A 22,525-nucleotide genomic window follows, 5' to 3' on the forward strand; every position below is an offset into this window, starting at 1 on the left:
GTGTCAGGTACTCTATTTTGTAATATGTGAAAGGGAAATCACAAATCGATTGTCAACAAAATACATGGCATGTTGAGAGATTGAGCTCGTGAGAGAGAGTTTCTCTCTCAAATTTGAATTTTTTTGGCTCTCTGGGGACTGGTAGTAAAGCAGGTAAAATTGTATGGGGAAAAATCATTTTTATTTAATTGTAGCTTGTTGAGCATTAATTTCCGGGAAAAAACTGAACGACAAAGCCCCTGACTAATTTCTTTAGGTTGTCGTTCACTTTTTTTGACCTGAATATGCACCGGAGGCGAATTATTCGCACTTCTCTCAATTTCTATGTGGGGATTTTTATCACTTCCTACCAGCGGAACAGCGCCATCTCTGTGGAAAATGGTCGAACAAAATGATTAATTCCCAATTATGATATCACATGAAAGTTATGTGAAATTCTAATGAATATTTTCCATTGGACATGTGATTTATTCTTTGAGTGTACACTCATAGTATCAAACTCTCATTTTTCTTTTGGCATTCCAACGAAAAAGAAAACGAGCATTACGTACAAACGTTGACGTTTATGTAAATATTACAATATTCAGTTGAAATTGTATAGTTGTACCACAGACAAACATTGAATATTTTTCAGTATAAGACATCGTCGTTAAAACATTATCGCCATCTGTTGAGTATACTGTGATGGGCAGTACGCTGAACAGATGGCGATAGTGTGTAAACGTCAAACGCAAGATAATTGACTATGCGCGTGGCGGTACTATCAACTAAAAATCATTTAAATTGACCGTTAAATGCGTGTTCGATGAACAAATTGTGAGTCTTATGTCTGTTTGTCTGTGGTTGTACTAACTATGTATTCTGCTTAGCTTTTCAAAGTCTTTATATACTGTTTGATGTATATACAATATACTCTTTAATCGGCAATTACGAACATGATTATCTGTTAGAAAAAGCTATTTTATAATTATTTAGACACAGTTCAACTTATGGTGCTTGCACGGTACGGTTAATTTGTCATTCGCTCATCCACGTCTCAACTCGCTCGGAGTGATAAAAACAGAAAATGTAGTTCTCGGAACAACTTCGGAAAATACTGAATCACTTTAGAGAAGTTCGGAATCACATTGGAAAGCACTGAATCACTGCAAGAAAGTTTGAAATCACTTCGGAAAGCATTGAACAGCTGTTATAGGCATATGTGTCCTACGGTCCATAAGGATTGCATAGAACATGAGATAGTTCACTTTGCACTTTGGAAACTACTGAATCAAGTAAAGAAAGTATTCAATCACATCAAGAAAGTTTGGAATTATTTCAGGATGAACTGAATCACGTCAGGAAAGTTTCCTCATTTTCCGGCAGATTTTTAAGGTTTTCCACAGGAAACCATGGGACAAATTTTACTCATCGCTGAGTTCCTGCACTTTTGGCGATTATGAGTGAACTAAACTCAAATTTGAGTCGTTCTCATTCGCCGTGTAGAGAGTTCGTTTGCTTCACCGGGGAGAACCACCCCGGTGCGCGGTGAAGATTTTGGTTGTTAGCTTGCTGCATACAAAGATTTTTTAAAGGTTACTTTTTCTATTAACGTACAACAGTATGTAGTCAATTGTTTTAAAATTTGGTAAAATAATAATGTACACATTTTGGAACTGCGAATACGGGAAGTGCATCAGCGCATCATTATTGAAATTTTTGCTTCAGTTTAGTCGACAGACAGACATGGGACAGAGATCGATTAGGATCACAGCGGGAGTTCCACAAGGCTCCATCTTTGGTCCAACGCTCTGGAACGGAATGTACAACGGCGTGCTAACGCTGAAGCTGCCCAAATGCGTTGAGATCGTTGGATTTGCGGACGACGTCGTCTTGACGGTAACAGGCGAGACGCTGGAAGAGGTGGAAGTGTTGGCGACCGAGGTGATCGACATAATTAGTAACTGGATGCAAGAAGCGAAGCTGCAGATAGCCCACCACAAAACTGAAGTGCTATTGGCCAGTAACTGTAAACCGGTGAAGCAACAGTCTCTCCAGTGGTGCCAGGATAAATCTCCGAGGAGACAAGCAGAGATTCACCCCAGAGAATGATATCTCTCGCACCCGAGTGATTCTCCCCTGAGAATTTTCAACCCTGCAAAATGTGTCGAAGCGACTACCGTAAAGTGCTATAATTCTGTGCTTTTTGTCAAAATTCTCGGTGTTCCCGGCGTATTCAGAAAGTAACGAAAGTATTCAGTAAATTTGGGAATTAAGATTGGTTTATGTGTTATATGTTAGAGTTATTAGATTACCAAGATTGGTTGAAGTTTAGAGTATTAGACTACGAATGGTACTCTGTTCAGAATTCCAAGAAATTTTTAAGATATAGTCCTAGGCAATTCTGAGGTGAATTCCAATGTATATTTGAGGAGAAGAAAGAAAGTTCTGAATTCCTAGGTTATTCTGAAGAGACTTGTATTTGAATCATGAGCACGATACCAGATGAATTTTACGGATAATTTAAAGTGATTTATTAAGAGAATGATAATTTCAAAGGAGTGCTGATTAAGTCTCAAAATATAACTTCAAGAGAATTCCGAAAAAAAATATCGGAAGGACATCAGCCAAATCCCAAAAAAGGAGCACAATTTAAATGAAATTGTTAGGAAAGTTCCAGCAAAAATTCAAAAGCATATTTCTGAGGCAAATTCCAGAGAATTTCTGAGGATCGTTTTGAGTTAAAAAAAAATGTTTCGAAGGATGTCAAGGGAATTTAATTATTAAAATATATAGCTTCAAGTGAATTTTAAGAAGAATTCTAAGATAATTTTTGGGATAATTTCTAGTGAATTCCAAAACAATTACGAGGAATTCTCTTAGGGAATTTACTGGCAAGTTTAAGGAGAATTTCAAAGTAATAAATACAGATGACGCCCCGCCAGTGGTGGATAAACTAGTTTTGCGGAATGAAGATTTTCGAAAAATCGTCGATTTCTCTTCAACCCTTGCTTCTAACGGTGAGAAAATTTCTACATTTTGTTCTTTTTAGTAATAGTAGCATTATGTAGAAATAATATATCGGACAAATTGCTCCATTATTGATGTGTTTAATTAAAAGTTAAGTTCGCCATACATTTTCCAACAGCCCAAACGATTGAAGGCTGCTTGCCCTCTGGTAGAGAGTGCTGTCAAATTCAGCATGAAACACCTAATTCTGAATATGATAAATTGATATTTTTTGACATACCGTGTCAAAAGAGCAGTTTTTCTTTCTGCTCGCAATGTTGAAGAACAGAACACTAAAAACAATACCTTTAAATTTATGATGAAAATTGGATTACATGTGCATCATGTTTAGACTAAACAAATACAAGAATAATGTATCACCATTGTTCTGATGTCTTATAAACAACTTATAACATAACATGTTACCACTCCTAGTTTTAATATGGCATTACCAAAAAATAATCTAATTAATCTAAAAAAATAATTTTCGATTTGAAATTGGTTGGAAACTAATTGTAAAACATAAAAGGATAAAGTTGAAATCTGCATTGCTCAGAAATCATGCCACTCTCTTAAGTTCAATTTCGTAAATAAGTTTGTACCGAAAATTAAAATTCAAATCAAAAAAATTAATTCAATGTTCGGATTTTATACTAATCTGGTTTGATCTCTCTTTGTGTATTGGAATATTCCGTCAAAACTTCACACGACCTTTGTAGTGGTCAAACGCCTAACAGAATATTAAGACCTGCTCCTGGATATAAAATAATGGCCCACACAAGAACTTCCGGCACGAAATCCTGCAGTACAATAAGTACATGCCTCGCCAATTCTCACACACAGTCAGATCTTCCTTTTCAAACATCTTCACAAGAACTCCCTGCATACATTCGGTCGGAAAAGTCGTGGTGCCCCAGTTGGTTGATGAAAATTGATGGTTTCAAAGTGTTCAAACCACCGTTTCAGCAAGTCACTGGGGTCAGCGTCTTTCACATCCATCTTTATGTTCATCCTTGTTCCACTCACGCGTTGTGAGATATCGTAGAGACGGAAATAGCCTTTGTCGGTCACGTAGTACTCCCATCCGTAAGAGCACTTAACTTGCTTCTCTATACGTCTAAGAGTATAGTTATCGTCCGCTCTATCGCAGCATATGCCTTACAATCTTTATTAAAGTTTAGATAGTGGTCCACTCTTTTCACTGAAAGCGATGCTGCTCAACTAGATTATTCTCGCTCGTCACGATCAAAGCATTCTCGATGGCCGTCCATTATTGTAATCCACTGCCGCTGCGTGGGTCCTTCAAGGAACGACCTCTTCACTGCTGGATCTTCTAGTCGAATCACCGACCAAGTTTCTCCTCCCATCGCCGGTATCTCCTAGATCAGAAGGTGATGGGGTAAGACGTTTCCATTTTCAGTGGTAGAATCGATTTTCGGTATGTTCATTGCGGGAAACTCACGTAACTTTAAGCACTAGTCGATGGATTGAAGAGCATGCAGATCTGAAAATTTGAATCGCTGCTTGCTTCTCTAACACTGAGTAGCATTGTCAGCTTCGAACATTAACTAGATCATCAGTTGTGTACCGAGAAAATAACTATTGAAACAAATTGTGAGAGAAACAGCTTCCGTAAACAACCTATGCTGACTATTTAAGCAAAATGCAACTTATCCTCTGGACATAAATTTAAAAGACACAAAGCAAAAACTCGAGGAAGACTCACGAAGTGCAGTAGGTAATGTATTCGATTTGTAACGCCACACTGTATTCTAATAAAATGTATTTTATATTTATTGTACGCTTAGATTTATAATCGACAAAGCAAAGACCTAACTTTATCTCCTATTAGACATGCTAATAAATAACGAGTACTGTTTGTTTCGTTGCTCTAGCATTAGAGCAAAGTAAAAATTTGGAAACATAATAGTAAGTCCCATCAAATGTACGCCATCAAATTTAAAAAATAATGTCTGTTAAATCAACGATATTTACCTTTGAATGGATAAACTCTTTTCGACACCGTTGCGAACCAGTCAATCGTCTCACGATAAATCAAACTCGGATTTCACCATCCGTCAACATGTGTACGGCTTTCTCTCTACTCAGACTGGGTGTATGCGTGTTGTGGGCGGTTCAGATGTTGCTTGATAAAACAAATAAAGCTATTTACATGCCACTTTACTGCACGCTGCTGCCGAATTAGGAAGCCGACAGTTCCACACAGGAGTTTTTCAGATTGACAAAATCTACCACGGCCAATAGAGTTTCAATGTCCTGGCTACCGTTCAGCTTGCAGGGTGCTCCCACCAGCTGGCAGTTCTTCCCGTCGACATTGATAAAGAATGTATCGTTCTTGAAAATGACCGCCCGGTCATACTGCAGATTGAACTTGCCCGGCGTAGCCGTCCGCCGTCGGAACATGATGTTGCAGGGTTCGTAGTTGCGTTTCTCCTCTTCGGAAATGGCGCGGTCTTCCACGTCGCCACTGAATACTTCCTCGTCATCGGCCGGGAGCACTTTCCGCTTGGTTAGAATGATCTTGTGGGACCACTCCGATGAGGGAAGCTGAATGTTGGCTGCCTCATTGCCAAGCCCAATCATGGACATGGCAAACGATGGCCGTTCCGGTTTGTTCTCAGTGTTTGGGATATTGATGACGTACCTGGCGGGAGAGGTTAAATGGTTTGAATGAATTAGCGCTGAACATCCTTCTCGGGTAAAAAGAGGGCATAGGCTACATACCATGTTTCATAGCATGTGATCTTCTTCATCTTGGGACTACTACCAGAGGAACTGGTTAGCGCAGAGATTGATCTTTGAACTGCTCCGCCGATCGGTTTATTCAAGGCATTCGACGTATTCCGTAGACCGGTCGATGCAACAATCGGCCGCGGAACAGTCTTGACCGGTGAACGTTTCACCGGTGATGATGGTGGAGAATCAGGCGTTACTATCAGTTTCACGTTGTTATCCGGATCCGTCAAATCAATCGAGTAGTGCTTGTTGCCGCTGTTTGCAACCAACTTAGCAAAGGGACGACTGTCGCCCAGTTTCATAGTTGAGTTAAGAATTCGAGGAGGATTCTTCTGAGGACTTGTCGAACCAGATCGGTTCAGGGTACTGGACGTAGCAAGTCGGCCATTGTTGTATTGTTTGTACACGTTGTTGTTGTTGTTGTTGTTCGAGGCCAGAGTTTTGACGCCCGTGGCCGCCGGGCTCTTGTTCACCGGTACCGTTTTCGTTTCGGAACGGGTAGAATTTTCATCCGAATTAGCAGGAGGTCTTCCACGACCTCGCATCACGGTAGGGCCGGCTACAATCTTCTGAACTTTGTTAGCGGTCACAATGTTGGTTTGCAACATGTCTTCAAAGTCGACTTCGTCATCGTTCGTCAGGTTGATAACCGACGCTTTTGAAACAGACTTTTCCCCTAGAGGCTGCTTTGCGGTTAAACTAAGTCGTCCTTTCTTGGAAGGTCGGTTTATCCGAAGATGATCCAAATTGATCGGTCGTTTCCGTTCCAAAATCGTTGCCACTAATTGGTTGTTGGTCTTGGGTTTTTCCGCAGAGCTTGCCTTCGGGACGAGATAATCGTCCGAAGAGTCACTATCGGAAGATGAATAATCGTCTTCTTGGGGACTTTTACGGCTGATTCCTACTTTCCGTACATCGGGCGTACTGGCAGCCTTTTTCTTCAAGATATCGCCAATGCTCACGATCCGGATAGTTGCTTTATCGGCCGTGCTTTTACCAGATCCTTTGCGATCATTTTCCGGAGAGCGGATTGGATCGACGAGATTCACTTCGGATTTGCTCTTCTTCTCCCCCAGAGCTCCGATAGTCGGTTTTGGTGTTGACTGGGCAATCGGCTTCGGCAACACTTTGGAGGCTGGTGTTTGTATTGGCTTCAAACCAAGAGGCCGGCCACTTGTCTTCGCTTTGTCCAGAGCCGGTAAACTAATCGACTTGCTCATAGTACCTTTGCTTACCTCCGACGAATCCTTCGCTAGCTTGGTAGGAGCAGACGAATCTTTTGCTTTTACAGACGTGTTCTGCGGAGATGAAGCAGCTGAACCCTTATCGGAGAGCAAACTGGACCGAGTGTTTCTACGGACCGGCTCATCCTCGCTATCTGTGTCATCATCATTGGAATCCAATGTGATGGAAAGTTTGGCTTCCTTTGGAGGACGCCCCCTTTTAGCTGGCTGCGCTTTATGTCCACTATCTTCTGCGCTGGAATCTGCAGCGACTTTACGCTTCGGTCCGGCAGTGACAACCGGTGGTGGGGTAGGCCTGCTGGCAACTACTGCTTTGCCTACTTTTCTAGCAAGAGGCGAGATTTGTTTAGCAATCAAAGGACTCTTCCGCAGGGATTTCCTACCGACATTCGGACCCGTCTCACGACTGACCCCGACAATCTGAACATCATCATCATCATCATCATCATCATCGTCGTCGTCGTCCGTTGGAAACTGCGGCGAATCTTCCGGTTTTTTGTATCGTTTATCCAGGATTGACTTCTCCACTTTTTGCTTCTGCATAGCAACCGGATTGATAAACTTCTTGGGAATGACCGAATCCTGTTTGGGAGATGATTCCTCCGGTTGCTTCCTCCTGAATAGTAGGTTTCTGGGTTTCTCTTTCTCTTCCGTTACTTTCATCGGAGCGAGTTTTTCCTTTTCCGGCTTTTCGGGTTCTTTAGCCTTACCCAACATTCTTAGTTTCGGCTTTTCAGGATGTTTTTCTGGTTGCTTCTCCGGTTGCTTTACCGGTGGTTTACCCCTAATCGGTGTTTTATCTAAATAGAAAAGAACAAACTGAAATGTAGCAAATGACTTCCATAAAAACGACATAAAATCAAACCTTTCACAAGCGATGTATCCAAGTCAAGCTTCCTCTTGATATCCTTGTTGATGGGCGTCAGCACGACCCGAGCCTTGCCCATGTTCAGCATGCTCAAATCCATCTTTTTCAAAACTTCTTTCCTCAAATTTTTAACTGGCTCCGTCTTTGTAAGCCCCTTCGGTGGCCGTCCCCGTGGCCTTCCTGTCGAGGTGGCTGCTGGTGCTGGTTTCTTCGCCGCAGCTACCCCGGTACTCCTCCTACCGACAGCCCACTTCGGTGGCATGACCTCGTCATCGTCGTCCTCCTCCTGGTTGTAGTCATCTTCGCTGGCGTCGCTGTCCGGGCTGCTCGAGCGCGTGGAAGTCGTGGCCAGCACCACGCTGTCGTTCAGATACTTACGATTGGGTTTGATGGTGCGCCGCGAACGACCAGCCGTCAGGGTTATTGACGCCTCAGCCGGTGGAGAGGGCTCTTCCTTTTTCTTCATCCGAGGCATCTTAGTTGAAGGCGTTTACACTGTGGATGCGATTTTATTCTGAAAGAAGAAACGAACAATGTATAAAGTGCCATAATTTCACGCATCTAAGTCCCTAATTTCACGAAGTTTTCAAAAAAAAAAAAATCTTAAATAATGTGGTCAGTATTAGGAGATGCATCGAATATTTGGGTTCAAGATTTAGGTCTAATTTTCGACCTAGTGTTTAAAGAGTCACAAATTCCATTCCGTAGTTTGTTGTAACTGTCGGCTTCGATCAAGCGTTTCAAGACCAAGCAGACGGCATCTATCGGGATACGCAGGATGGTTAGATTCCTGAGGGCAAACTGTATGAACCTTTTTTTGGACTCGCACGATTCTTAGGTTCAATTTCACAAGGGAACAACATAGCGCTTTTAGGCATTGTGGATCCGTGAAATCCTTGGTAATTTTGGAGATAAAGCCAAGTTGACGGTTTGCCTTGGAAATAATCGACGCATATTCATAAATTATCGGGTCTTTGGAACGATGGAAGGTCATTACGTGACATTTCGCGATGCTGATGGCAAGTATATTCGAGCAACACCAGTGCACAAACATGTTGAGCAATATTTGCAGGTGATGACAATCCTCGTAGATCTTAAGATCAACAGCATATATGAGCATGCACCTATAGCCAAGTGAAGATGCAACGTCATTGCAAAATATGTCAAATTACTATATATATTACATTGCAAAATATGTCAAATTACTATTTGACATATTTTGCAATGACGTTGCATCTTCACTTGGCTATAGGTGCATGCTCATATATGCTGTTGATCTTAAGATCTACGAGGATTGTCATCACCTGCAAATATTGCTCAACATGTTTGTGCACTGGTGTTGCTCGAATATACTTGCCATCAGCATCGCGAAATGTCACGTAATGACCTTCCATCGTTCCAAAGACCCGATAATTTACGGCCCCAAATCGCTTCCTTGTGGGACGCCGGACGTGCCAGTCAGGTACGATGAAAACCATGACACCAGTCTATTCGAGGCTCCCAATCGTGATAATTTGCTGAGTAACATTTTGTGATCGATTCTGTTTCTTCCATAGCTGTAAAACAGGTGGTAGTTAGATCCATCAAATTAGTAGCTACGGGCCTGCCGGGAATGAATCTATGTTGATGGATCGAGATTGTAGCACGCACAATATGATCGCTGGCGAAATTACTAAGCATTTTTCCAATGGCCAAATTTTATAGAAACTAAACGATCGTTGCCCGAGTGATGCCCCGTAACGTGGTTGGACCACCGATTCCTAGTCCTGACTACTTCAAACTAGGGGAACAGGGTTTTTCAGTAATCAAAGGAACACATCAAGTCCTTGTTACTTTTTATGCCTCGTTGCTGGTGACAAGACTCGGCTTTGTTCACCGAGGATGATCTTGAAACAAGGAAAAAATGAGTTAGTTAGCCTTCATCTATGTGATTCCTAATCTCCTATTCGTTGTTCTCTAGTTTGAAGGGTTCTGGGGTTCTATGTATGGTCATTGTCGGTGTCATTGCTTAATTTAAACCTTAAACAAAAATGGCGTCCAAAAATTACCGTTTAGAGATAAGCTTTTTTTCAGCAGAATTGCTCTACAGTACGTCTACTTTGATGAAAAAATATGAGATGAGATTTGCATTAATATGTTGATGATCTATATCTCCAAAATCTCATGGAATCATGAATTCGTATAAAATCAAAGAGTTTCACTGCAAAAATGATCCCAAATTATGTTTTGGTATGTCGGAAAAAGCAAGATCTGAGCAGGAGAAACGCAGAGATAAAAAAGTCCTTCAAATCTTCCTGGAGTTACGATCTTAAAGTTACATACATTTATTTGTACAACATCATTATGTTGATGTCGTCCGCAAAGCACACAAATTGACCGGATTTCGTGAAAATCGTACCCCGGCTCGTCGCATTACACCTTCTAGAGCGATGTTGAAGAGAAGGCAGAAGAGTCCGTCACCTTGTCGCAGTCCCCGGCGAGATTCGAATGAACTGGATAGTTCACCCGAAACCCTTACGCAGTTTTACACACCGCCCATCGTTGCTTTGCTCAGTCTGATCAGCTTCCCAGGAAAGCCGTTCTCGTCCATGATTTTCCATAGCTCTGTGCGGTCGATACTGTCGTATGCCGCCTTAAAGTCGATGAACAAATGATGCGTTGGGACCTGGTATTCACGGCATTTCTGGAGGATTTGCCGTACGGTGAATATCTGGTCCGTTGTCGATGAAGCCGGCTTGATAACTTCCCACGAGCTCGGTCATTTTAGGTGATAGACGACGGAAAATGATCATTGTAGGCGGCATTCAAAATGGTGATCGCTCTGAAGTTCTCACATTCCAAATGGTCGCCTTTCTTGTGAATGGGGCAGATAACCCCCTCCTTCCATGATCTTAAAGTTCTATAAGCCAAATAACATTTTGTGCAATACAAAGATGTGTTACCAAAATATTTATCATTCTCAAAATTATCCTGGCGATATTTTACAGGTTAATCGAATCTTGATCGATGTCCACTCAGAATTTTTGAGCATTGTATGCTTCACGGAGTCTCATAACAGCATTTAAAATTATTAATTGTGTTTAAAAAATAGCATTACTGGATTATCCAAATCATTCCGGACTTAACGAAGAAAACTAAATTCTTTGATATTCCCTGATTTTCCAGTCTTTTTTCAGGTATAAATAATCATTCACATCAACTAAAGCAGTAACCGAATGAAACCTGAATGAAACCTCAAATGAAACTGCAATCCTTTTTATATCAATCAGCTTGCTATCTTTCAATCTACAAGAACTTAATAATCTTAATCATAAGCCGATCGGCTTAATCCCAATAACATGCATTTTCATCACTAGCTTGATCGCCAGAATGTGTTCCACAAGTTTATGATCCCCTTATTTTTCCTCAACTTACTCCATTCCCTCTCCTTGACATGTCAATTTCCTCACCCTTATTAGTTCTTTTTCAGACTGTTTCTGGACTGTCCGCGTATGAAACATTTGTCTTTATTCCCCCGCTATAAAATATATTCCCCGTGCACACTTCAATGCCCATCTCAGCTCCGTTGAACATTTATTTTATTTATTTATCACCGTCTTCGACTAGTCGTACAGACTGAACTATTTTTACTTATAAACTAGAAATTACTACTAATCCTATTTCTAAAAACGTTTTTAGTCAAGTTAAAATCGAATTCGTCACAGACAACATTGAACAAGCGAAGACACGAATCGAAAGGGTTGTTGTAGCCGTAGTTTGTTCTGTGGTATGGGACTGCTATTAAAGCTGAGCTCCGAAACCGTCGAGGAGGAATGTTGAGCGGGATCTGTGCGAGAAGTTCAGGGCAATCTATAGATCCTCCAATGACATCGACAATAAATAGCCGCTGCATCGTTACTCGTCTGACAGATAGTGGTTCCAATCCTATGAGCTTGCATCGGTCAGAATAAGGAGGAAGATTGGTTGGATCGTTCCAAAGAAGGTGTCTCAGTGCAAACCGTAAGAACCTTTTCTGCACCCGTTCAATCGTGAGAACATGAGCTACATAATAAGGGGACCAAACCGGAGCAGCGTACTCCAGAACGCTACGAACCAACGAGCAATAGAGAGTTTTTGAAGCGTGGATGTCGGTAAACTCGGAAGTGTGGCGACGGATGAATCCCAGCACAGAAAAAGCTTTGGCAGTGGTAATGCTCACGTGTTCGTTGAATCTGAGCCTCGAATCGATGGTAACGCCAAGGTCACATATGGACGACACACGTTCCAATGATGCAGCTTCCATTCTGTATTGATGAAGAATGGGATTATTGCAGCGACCGAAGGTAATAACTTTGCACTTTATGTTATTGACCCGCATGCCATTATCGCCACACCATGTTATGGATAACACGTTAAACCAAACGCTTGATCGCAGCAGGATACCTCCGGTGGGAAATCGTTCACAAGCACGTATTGCACATCCCAGCCTAAGGGGTTAGACAACTTTACTCTGAGCTGCTTTTTTACAGCGAGTAACTCACGAGTAATTTAATGTACTCGACGTTTATTAATTTTTCTCTCTGCTTACTCTGTTTACTACCTTTGTAAATATGCGTCTCATATTAGACGTCAGTTTTTTTGTAAACATAGTAAAATTGATCAGATCGGCTATTGAAACGATGTGGATGCCAGTACCACTTGGATCAATAGGCGTTTGTCCGGAAAATGGCTCGAACGATACTGGGAAAGCTTCCAAAAGGGGCCAACGTCACCAGTGCATTGGCATGGAATTTCATCTGATTCTCTGTGGTGATTGCCAGGTGCTGCTGCTGTAACTATTTTGGAAGTACTGTTTGTTCGTACTCCTTCGTCTCGAAAAGTTTTATGTGAATTAACTGCACACTTAATCTAGCTCGGTAAAATCTCCAACAGCCGATTAACTCGGCATTTACTTTTGCTGATATCTCTGCAAAATATCTGTTTATTAGCTGATATCTCAGCTAAATGTTATTTGTTAGCTGAGTCTCGGCAATTGTTTTACTGAAGCTCAGCAAAATAAATTGCAGAATTCCGGAGAACTTTGAGAGTATTTATTTCCATTTCGGTTGGGTGTAATTGCTGTTGTAAACAAACATGTCAGTCGCCAATTTCTCGGGAATAAAAGCCAAATCTCGGAATCAAATTACACCACATGCTAGATGAATCATTCCTTTACCTGTTTGTGTTGTTAATTTTCTAGACTGAGCTTTTATTCGCAAGAAATCGTCAAGTGAAGCGTTTATTTACAAAATCAATTACGCCCAAATCTCAAATCACTCCGGAATTACTCGGCTGTTGGAATCTTTGCGAAAATTTTTAAGTGTGTGAAGGTAGGCTATTTGTTCTCGTAAAATAACCAAGGGAATCCCAACCGAGGAGAACGTGCAATCGTTGCGGGAAATCACCCGTATATAAGAGGCAACAACCGATTAACACCCAATTCCCAATTCAAGTTCCGAAGGCAACGCTTCGAACCATTACCCCCGCAATGTTCAGTCAGAGTATACAGTTCAGCCGCCACTGCCGAAACCGGTGGTTACGATCATTGATCATCGTCCGGTCCGGACCTTAATCCCATCAACGATGTACCGGAAGAAATCGAAGTGAAAACCGGTGAGGAAGACGAAGAACAAATATTCTGCAGAGTTTTCAGAAAGCGTGGAAGGAAAGAGGTCTTGGTGATCTGAAGATTAGCAACAGTAAATCCGATTAGACCAAGTACAGGATCATCGCTATGGAGTTTGCCGTCAAGAAACCGAAGAACAAAACATGCTCCGAATATAATAAATAATAGAAAAATAGGGGAAATGGATGTAATGTCGGCCTAAATGTCCCTAATTTGGGCCCATACAAAAATTCAGCAATCGACTAAATTATCAATAGCGAACAAAAATATCCATTAGTACCGTCCCAATGACGCGTTCATCTAGATACAATTGATAAATAGCAGATTTTTAGCGATGGATCCAATCTTAGATCCATAGGCCAACATTAGAGCCATTACATAATCAAATTACGGAAAAGAACTCATTTTCTTCTGAAAGAAATATCCTCTCTGGCTTTACATCGCTTGGTCATAAGTATACGCACGTCAGCTACCGCACGTACGTAATGATGTTCAACTTCCACGAAGTCTTCCGTCAACGTCCACAGAAGAATCTCGGTGGTGTATCGCAGAAACCGGACAAGGCACAGTAGTAGCACCAGAGGTGGGAGGTTTCCCGCTGGCAGCAGAACGGCGTCGTAGAAATCCAAAGCTCGGTTCACAGTGTCAGCCAGTGGCATGTTGTCGCTTCGACTAGTATCAGATGACGTACGGGGTACATATAATTTGCAGAATCTGAAGTATTTGGTCAGGCGGATTGAGTTTTTCTATCACATCACGCGGGATGTTTCCTTTGTTTTTGTTTTGTTTGACAGCATCTTTTCGGCTTCGCACCTCCAAATGTTGCTGTGATGCGAAAAGTGAGAAGGCAAATGACAGTGTGATTTACTCGAGGTGCCTCCAAAGCAACTCTGAAATTGCTCATGATTAGAAGCTGTCTTGCCCCTTGTCCCAGCCCAAGTAAGATTGCACGTTTTTTGAGGTTTTAAAGCATTTTACAAGTCTATATCATAGTTTACAGAATCTTCATAAAACCCAATTTATTACTTTACAGGTAACCAATAAGTCCGCTAATTTGGATTGCTATATAAAGCTAGCGTACGACTCATAAAGGCCTTCGGCAAATTATTAGTCGGATTATTATTAACCAGGCTTGTTAATTACTTGGGGTTGCCCCCCCCCCTTTCTTTCCATCAACATAATCGAAAATTTAATATTCAGAGTTGTGCTTTCACAAAATTAGAAATTTTGGTCCATGTGACCCTGAGTACAATATTTAATAATAATCCGCTGCTTCAAGCAATCAAAAAATCCGTCCATCCAAGCAGGATCATAATTCTAAAATTTCATTGGATAGCTTAATGTCTGAATTTATCCGGCTCTTAAGCACACAATGCTGAACTAGAACTACTAGTATTCAGAAATATATCTCTTAACTTTTTGCCATTCTTGCACTTACAAAAAGACGCTCCAACCCATTTTCTGAGGTTTAATTTTTGTTGGACCGAACTAAACACAGCGCCACCCAGAACGCGCTAAACCACTTGGAGCATAAATTTTGTCACAACCCCAACAATGTATAGCTCTACTCAAAGATGTAAATAGATTTTTACCGCCCCTTTGAATCCCACTTCAACTCAGGGACGGTCCAAAATCATCCAAATTCAGTTCGCCAAGCAGAATCTCACGAACACTAGCGTGTAAAATCATAGGGTTTTGACAGTTCTCACAGTAATGCATCTGTAATTTTTATAGAGATTGCTGACGTTTACCGTACGCACACTACGTCACGTATACGTATACGCAAAATGTTTTCATCGAAAAAAAACTTCATAGCGGAAAATTTTCCCGATGAAAACAAATCACTGACACAATCATACTTTAGCAATCTCTATACAATACATATGCAGCTGGAGAAGACTACCGTATGCGTGATAATGTTTGCACCATCCACCATCGTACAAATCTAGATAGAGCTGGAATTAGGGCGTAACAGCTTTTGCAAACAATGACTTCTCTAGATGATTTATAGAAATTCAAGGCTCGTTCCGTCAAATCTACATCACCATCTTTTCGGAGAAGACTTCCCCTACCCATGGTTATGTTGGTTTCCGTGGTCGTGCCTTGAATTCCTTGAAATCATCGAGAGAAGTCATTGTTTACAAAAGCTATTACGCCCTAATTCCGGCTCTATCTAGAAATAAGGTTCCCCCAATGCCTTGGTTTTCTTTGCATGCACGTAAGGTGCTGTTCATAAACTACGTAGACAGGTTAGGGGGGTTGCCAATTATCCACGGTCCATACAAATTTTAAAAAATTTGTATGGACAGCTGTCTACGCAGGGGGGGGGGGGGGTTAAGAATCCCAAAAAACTGTCTACGTAGTTAATGAACAGCCCCTAACCTATAGTTCATACCGTACTGGACGAGTGCACCGATGAATTTGAGTTCACTCACTTGAGAAAAAGTGACACAAGCTGCGGGCAATGTTTACTAATCATGAACACTAATGGTGGTAAGCTCCAACCGGTATTATCCTCGGATTAAATCCCGATCAAGAATGTCCGGCTGGTTTGATGTCGACATCAGAGTTAATCAACATAATTCTGAGCAAACATTTTTCAGATCATACAAACAGGGACGGTATTAAAAGTTAATCCGAGTTGGAGCTTACCGCCATAAATGTTTATTATTCTTTTACTTTTTCTCGAGTGAGTGAACTCAAATCCATCGGTGCACTCGTCCGTAGGCTGCAGGCCAGTGACAAGGCCTATACCAACAGCAGCGTTTGACAGTAGGCAGCATGTCCCGGGCTCAAATCGTTTATTTTGCTGTGCTGGGCCCGCTGTCACGGTATAATATGTTGCCTACCAAGGGGGGGAGGTGGCTGTCAAACACGAACAATCGTCGCCTACCTCGCATAACTGGTTCCAAACGTAAACAAGCCAAAAGAAACCTACAGGGTTTGTTTACGTTTGGAACCAATTTCATACAAGAATGATCAGTAGGCTGATTTGACAGCACGTCCCTCCCCAGTTGCCTACGCGCCTGCCACTGGGCTGGTAGGCTGTGTATAAAAGAAAATGATTTACTTAGTTTGACAGTTGCACCATGACGAAGTGGCAGCGTATTCGTGATTTGTCCCACGCGCAAATGTCGCAAAAAGACATTTCAATCGCTGTGGGAGTATCCCGGTGGACCATCAAAAGGGTTTTAGACCGAGAAAAGAAAGGACAACTATCCGCGAAGGTGGCCACAGGTCGGTTGAGAATTATCCACGGCCCATATAAATTTTAAAAAAATGTATGGACAATTGTCTACACAGGGGGAGTGGGGGTCGTGAATCCCAAAAAACTGTCTACGTAGTTAATGAACAGCCCCTAATAGTGATGGAGTAATACGACATTCACAGGGCTGGTAGTGGGTATGTGATGTAATAGTAGTGACTTTAGAGACTAAAATCACGAAAATAGTGACCAAATAGTGACCTTTCAACCATTAAAAAAGTGACCAATAGTGACATTTATTGATCGGAAAGTTATGGTTCAGTCACAGACAAACAGACATAACTCATTGAATATTTCTCACTGTAAAACATCGTTGCTAAAACATTACCACCATCTGTTGAGTACACTGTGGTGGGCACTACACTGAACAGATGGTGGTAGTGTGTAAAATCAAACACAAGGGAATTGACTATGCGCGCCACAGGTAGCGGTACTACCAACTACGATACTTTTAAATTGTCCGTTAAATGCTTGATCGATGAACAACTTGCGAGTGTTATGTCTGTTTGTCTGTGGTTCAGTTATTCCGATATTTTTCATACTTTTAAAAATAAAACAAATTTGAGTTTGATTTGAGGATCACATAAATTTGTTATAAAAAAATAAGTACGAATTAAATAAGCAAGAGCACAGTCCAATTCTAACCTCCATTTCCTCACTCTGCAGATCACGAATTTGTTATTAGATCGCGAAATTGAGGCACAGAGAAAAATGTTCAAAGTACCGATTTTAGACAATTTTTTACAATTTTAGGACAACAATTTTTGAAGATCTAGAATCATACATATCCTTTAGATGCATTTAGCAACATAAAGTACTGCAGTCTAGAATTAAATGTATATAGATCTAAGTTAGCCATGAGCATATTAATAAAAGATCCTTCTCTTCTTTGTAGTCGCTATAAAGAACTGGTCGTCTTTTCACTTTGCTCCATTCCTCCCAAGAATATAATCTTCTGTAACACCTCAAACATAGAAAAAGAATCATAACTCTGGGATCAAGACATCTTTTCTAGATCGCAGTTTAAGAAAAAAAAACTAATTATTATGGCACGAGTAAAATTTTCCCAGATGCAATGATCACGGACATAAAACAAAATTGAATGCGTCTAGGATTTTAAATCTCGATCGGGAAAAATTAGAGATTTAGGAATACATTTCAGAATTTTGTTTTTGTATTACCGGAATATTAGTATGGAAAAAATACAATACAATTTAATGGACTTAAAAAGGAACTCAAGAATCTGTGACATGATTTTTTTCCTCGATGTTTGGACAAATACTGAAGCTACCGGGGGTCAAATATTTTTCAAATGTCTGGCTTTTGAAGCTTGAAAATTTTCCTAGACCATGTTTTGACATTATACATTGAACCAACGGTAAAGGTAATTTTTACCTGAAAATTCAGGTAACTTCTTCAAAATAGGAATACAATAAGGTTCACGTGCCGGACATAAAATGCAATGACATGGTAATGAATTCCACTGGATTCACTGGACCAGTCCACATGTCATGCTGGTAAAGGTTAAGTGAAATTCAAGTAAATTTTTCGTGATTACATTGCATGGTATGAACAATTTCTTGTCGTATTCGAAATTCAAAAAGGGCGATAGAAGAAAGTGCCCTTTCGTCGTTGTTGGACGAGTTGGAATTCCCAGGTTTCTTCATTTGAAAACATGAAGTAAGTAAGTAAGTTTTATAATTTTTATAAATTAACACTCATTTATAAATTAAAAATGAAATTGCAGAATACGGGAACGGATGGTTCGAGGTGCTAACAATCAACAATTAATCATTTTGTTCGACCATTTTCCACAGAGATGGCGCTGTTCCGCTGGTAGGAAGTGATAAAAATCCCCATATAGAAATTGAGAGAAGTGGGAATAATTCGCTTTCGGTGCATATTCAGGTCAAACAAAGTGACCGACAACCTAAAGAAATGAATCAGGGACTTCGTAGTTCAGTTTTTTTTCCGGAAATTATTGTTAAACAAGCTACAATTAAATAAAAATGATTTTTCCCCATACAGTTTTACCTGTTTTACTACCAGCTCCTAGAGAGCCAAAAAATTCAAATTTGAGAGAGAAAATTTGCTCTCACGACCTCAATCTCTCAACATGCCATGTATTTTGTTGACAATCGATTTGTGATTTCCCTTTCACATATTACAAAATAGAGTACCTGACACTACAAAACATGTCTGGTACTTCTATATATGCATTTGCTTTAACATTTGAAGTCCCTCCTTTTTTACATATTCTGCGCAAAAGATACTTTATGCCCCGCATACATAAAATTCGGCGGGAAATTCTGTGAGGGGTGAGCTATTTTGTGTGCAGAATGTGTAAAAAAGGAGGGACTTCGAATAATAATATAAATGCATATATAGAGGTACCAGACATGTTTTGCACTGCAGTGTCCTCTGTGAACAATTATAGGAAAACAGATTTGTCTAGTTTCGATAGATGTCACCGCCTACAACAGCAGTGACATCTGATGGAACATGAATGCAGAAGCTTGACAAAATGATCAATTGACGAATGAGATCATCAGTGACAATTATTCAATAATGTAAATTAGTGTTTTTTCCTAGAATGCAATCATAAGATTACTCAATTAAAGCGAAATATATATCTATAGTCTATCACCAATTTACTTTATCATTACTACAAAATCCAGTAACATTTACTTGCTAATTCGCGTAGCTTTTAAGTGATGCCAATTTGAAGATAAAATTAACGTGAAAATCAATTGATTTCTATGTGAATCACTCAAATGTAATCTCTCCCTCAAAAAAAAAGTATTATTCACCTGAAAAATGCGATGGAAAATATCTACGTACCTTTTCAGGTGAATTTTACCTACCTTTTTGTGTTGCAGTGTAGGCTTGGACAATTTTCAAGATCATAATGTAAAATATCCAGAATATTGGGTCTAGAACTTTTTTCGAAATTTCTGAAGATGTATGATAGGTCTATGACAATTTCAAGATAAAAATAAATAAAATACTAGATTCCGTCAACAGTTAACGTTTCCATATGTTCGCAGCTTTTCTTGTCAGACTTTACTCTGAGTTGTTAAACTCAAATTCTCTCAACATTGGTCGTAAAAAAGTGACTAAATTTTAAGGAATAGTGACTTTAGTTACTTTTTGATGAAAAAAGTGACTTTTTTTTAGTGACTGACTTGAAAATAGTGACCAAGTCACTAAAAAGTGACCTGCTACCAGCCCTGCATTCACTAAACCAAGGACACGGGATATACGACAATAGATCAAATTACTGAACGCAGTGTTTTATCGAAGACAACAAATCAAGAAGACTGGCAACTTTGCCAGAATCCAAGCGACAGATACAATGGCGCTGTGCTTGAGTGAAGATATAAGCAACGCATAGAGGATGTAATCTTTGCTATTAAATTCGTTCGAAGCATTTACCTTTGCGCGGCAGATGACGCGATTGTACCTGTCTCATAGCGTTCGTATGAGAAAATGGAAGAGTTGCCAGTCTTATTGATTTGTTGTCTTCGGTTTTATGCAGGCTTGCTGGAATACCCCAAACTCGCTGGAAGTTTTAAAATACTCTTCAGGGTGGCCAGTGAATTTTCATTTTGAAATTCCCGGTTTTTTCCCGGTTTAAATCTTTAAAAATTTCCCGGTTGTTAATATTCAACAAAAAAAAAACAAAAACGAAATTTTACGCATTTTTAAGAACGTGCTGAAAGGAATTTACTGAAATGTGATTTAAGAAGATTCCCAAGATCGTGGGGCTTTAAATTTGTGTAGAGTTTGAAACTAGAACTTTTTTTTTTCAAAATCTGTGATTAATAATAACTTTCGTGATACAAGATTTGGCGAAAATTTGTGAGATTTTGAAAAAATTCAAGATCACATATTTGAAGGGGCATTTTAAGGGTTATAACAAATTACAGAACAATCTTTAGAATCTAGTGAACAAAAATTTGAAAGAATTCAATGTGTTGATTTCAAACAAATATTGAGAAGGATTCCCACACAGCTTTCGAATGAGAAGTTCTGAGCAGAATACCAGAATTATTGTGACATGAAATCCTTAGAAATTTTTAGATGTATTTGGAGGGATTTCTGTGGAGAAGAATGAATGTTCTAAATTAAATTGTTATGTAATTTTAGAAGATTTCAAAAGGAGTTGTGAAAAACAAAACTTTGCGGAAAATTCCTACGTGATTCTGAGGAGATTTGTATGGGGATCGTGAGGAAAATGACAGATGAAGTTTAAGAAGTATTCCAAGAGAATTATGATCAGAATTCAACAAGAAACAGAGTTCTAAGAATGTTCTGGCAATAATTTCAACCCTAGTGCGGAAAGATTCATCACAGAACTCCAACAAAATTGATTGCAAAAAAAAATGCTGACAATTAGAAAGAATTTCTTTAAAATACTCCCAAGGGTTTCTAAATAAAAATTTCGAAAGAGTTTTGCTGTTTTGAATAGAGTTAAAAGATTTTCAAAGGAATCGAAATGTCCAGATAGGCTAAAGAAAATAGGTATTTTTAATGCACTACCAATGTAGAGTGCGCCAAGCGAATTCGAGAGGAACGTCAGCCAAACCATTTGTTTACATCAGAATGAGGATTTTTCACAACGCAAATTATAGCATTTTTCATTCAACATCTTGCCAATTCTTACTTATTGTTTATTATAGTCACTTTAACGCTCTTGGATCATTCGTGACTTGTCCGGGGTGATATTTGAGCTCGTGACTTTGGCGTGAGAGGTATGGATGCTAACCACTACGCCGGGGTCGCCCCAATTTTCATCAGTAATTGCCATACTTTACGATTTTTAACAGATCTGAACTGATTTGCACTTGAACTATTGATATACAAATCCAGAATATAATAACCACTAAGGCACTTTTATAATTTTCCTTTTTTCCCACCAAAAATATTCCTGGACACTAGCAGGATCCTTGCAAAAACGATACAGAATTAAATTTATAAACTGTAGATCAAGTTTTGGAGCATTTCAGATGAATCAATTTATCAGGAAAAGTAAAAGTGTTCCGCTTCTTATGTCTCACGACAAACATTTCTGCTCACAGCACTCTTCTTAACGTCCTCCTATTTACCACCAGAGGTTGAATCGATCGTTTAGTTTCTATTAAAAGGGCGTATTTAAAGAAGGATTCCAATTAAATTATTAGAAGGAGTTTCAAGGAAATTCCAAGAAGAATTCACTGGTAATTATTTCGCAGGGTGTTTTTCTGGCTTATTTCAGAACAATGTCAAGATAATTCAGAGCAGAATTCCGTTAATTCTGGAATTCATATCTTGAGAATTTAGAACAACGAAAAAATTAAACCGTGCAAAACAATAATTCAGTTTCGGTTTTTACAAATGTTTGTTTCCAAAGTCCAGCATCTTCAATATTTTATTTTAAGGACCAAGCACTTTACATCTGAAATTGAAACGACAAATATCAATTTACAATATTGCTGAGTGATTAAATTCTATAAACAATAAGAAGGTAAACTGAAGAAAATTATTCAGCAAATAGAGCAAGACATTCATTTGGTAAAGGATTAATATGTTTTAATTGTTTATTCTGAAATTCTGTTGTTAAAACTTGTTCCTATGGTATGGTTAATTTATTTTTCCCGGTTCTCTCACCGAATTCCCGGGGTTTTCCCGGTTTTCTGGTTTACTTTTCAAATTCCCGGATATTTCCCGGTACACCCGGTTTTCCCGGTTTGCTGGCCACCCTGACTCTTGTCCTGCGA

General features: G+C 39.8%; 1 protein-coding gene across 2 annotated transcripts in view; it reads right to left on the reverse strand.

Annotated features, from left to right (window-relative positions):
- The window catches only part of LOC135706479 (nucleolar protein dao-5), a 35,207-nt gene that overhangs the window by 5,713 nt on the left and 6,969 nt on the right, over positions 1-22,525 (reverse strand). The window contains exons 2-4 of one of the 2 annotated variants that reach the window (XR_010518172.1): positions 7,855-8,371; positions 5,734-7,789; positions 4,984-5,653 (exon numbers count right to left, since the gene is read on the reverse strand). Coding sequence is in view for 1 of the 2 variants with exons in the window: in XM_065228096.1 (XP_065084168.1) it covers positions 5,191-5,653; positions 5,734-7,789; positions 7,855-8,332 (2,997 nt within the window). In the remaining variant the exon portion in view is untranslated. Of the gene's footprint in view, positions 1-4,743; positions 5,654-5,733; positions 7,790-7,854; positions 8,372-22,525 lie in introns of those variants that run through there. The other variant, XM_065228096.1, reaches the window with a different exon arrangement.

This window comes from Ochlerotatus camptorhynchus, unplaced genomic scaffold (assembly GCF_037179485.1).
Source record: "Ochlerotatus camptorhynchus isolate MF236.1 unplaced genomic scaffold, CSIRO-AGI_Acam_v1.1 ptg000282l, whole genome shotgun sequence".
In the NCBI taxonomy this organism is placed as follows: Eukaryota; Metazoa; Arthropoda; class Insecta; order Diptera; family Culicidae; genus Ochlerotatus; species Ochlerotatus camptorhynchus.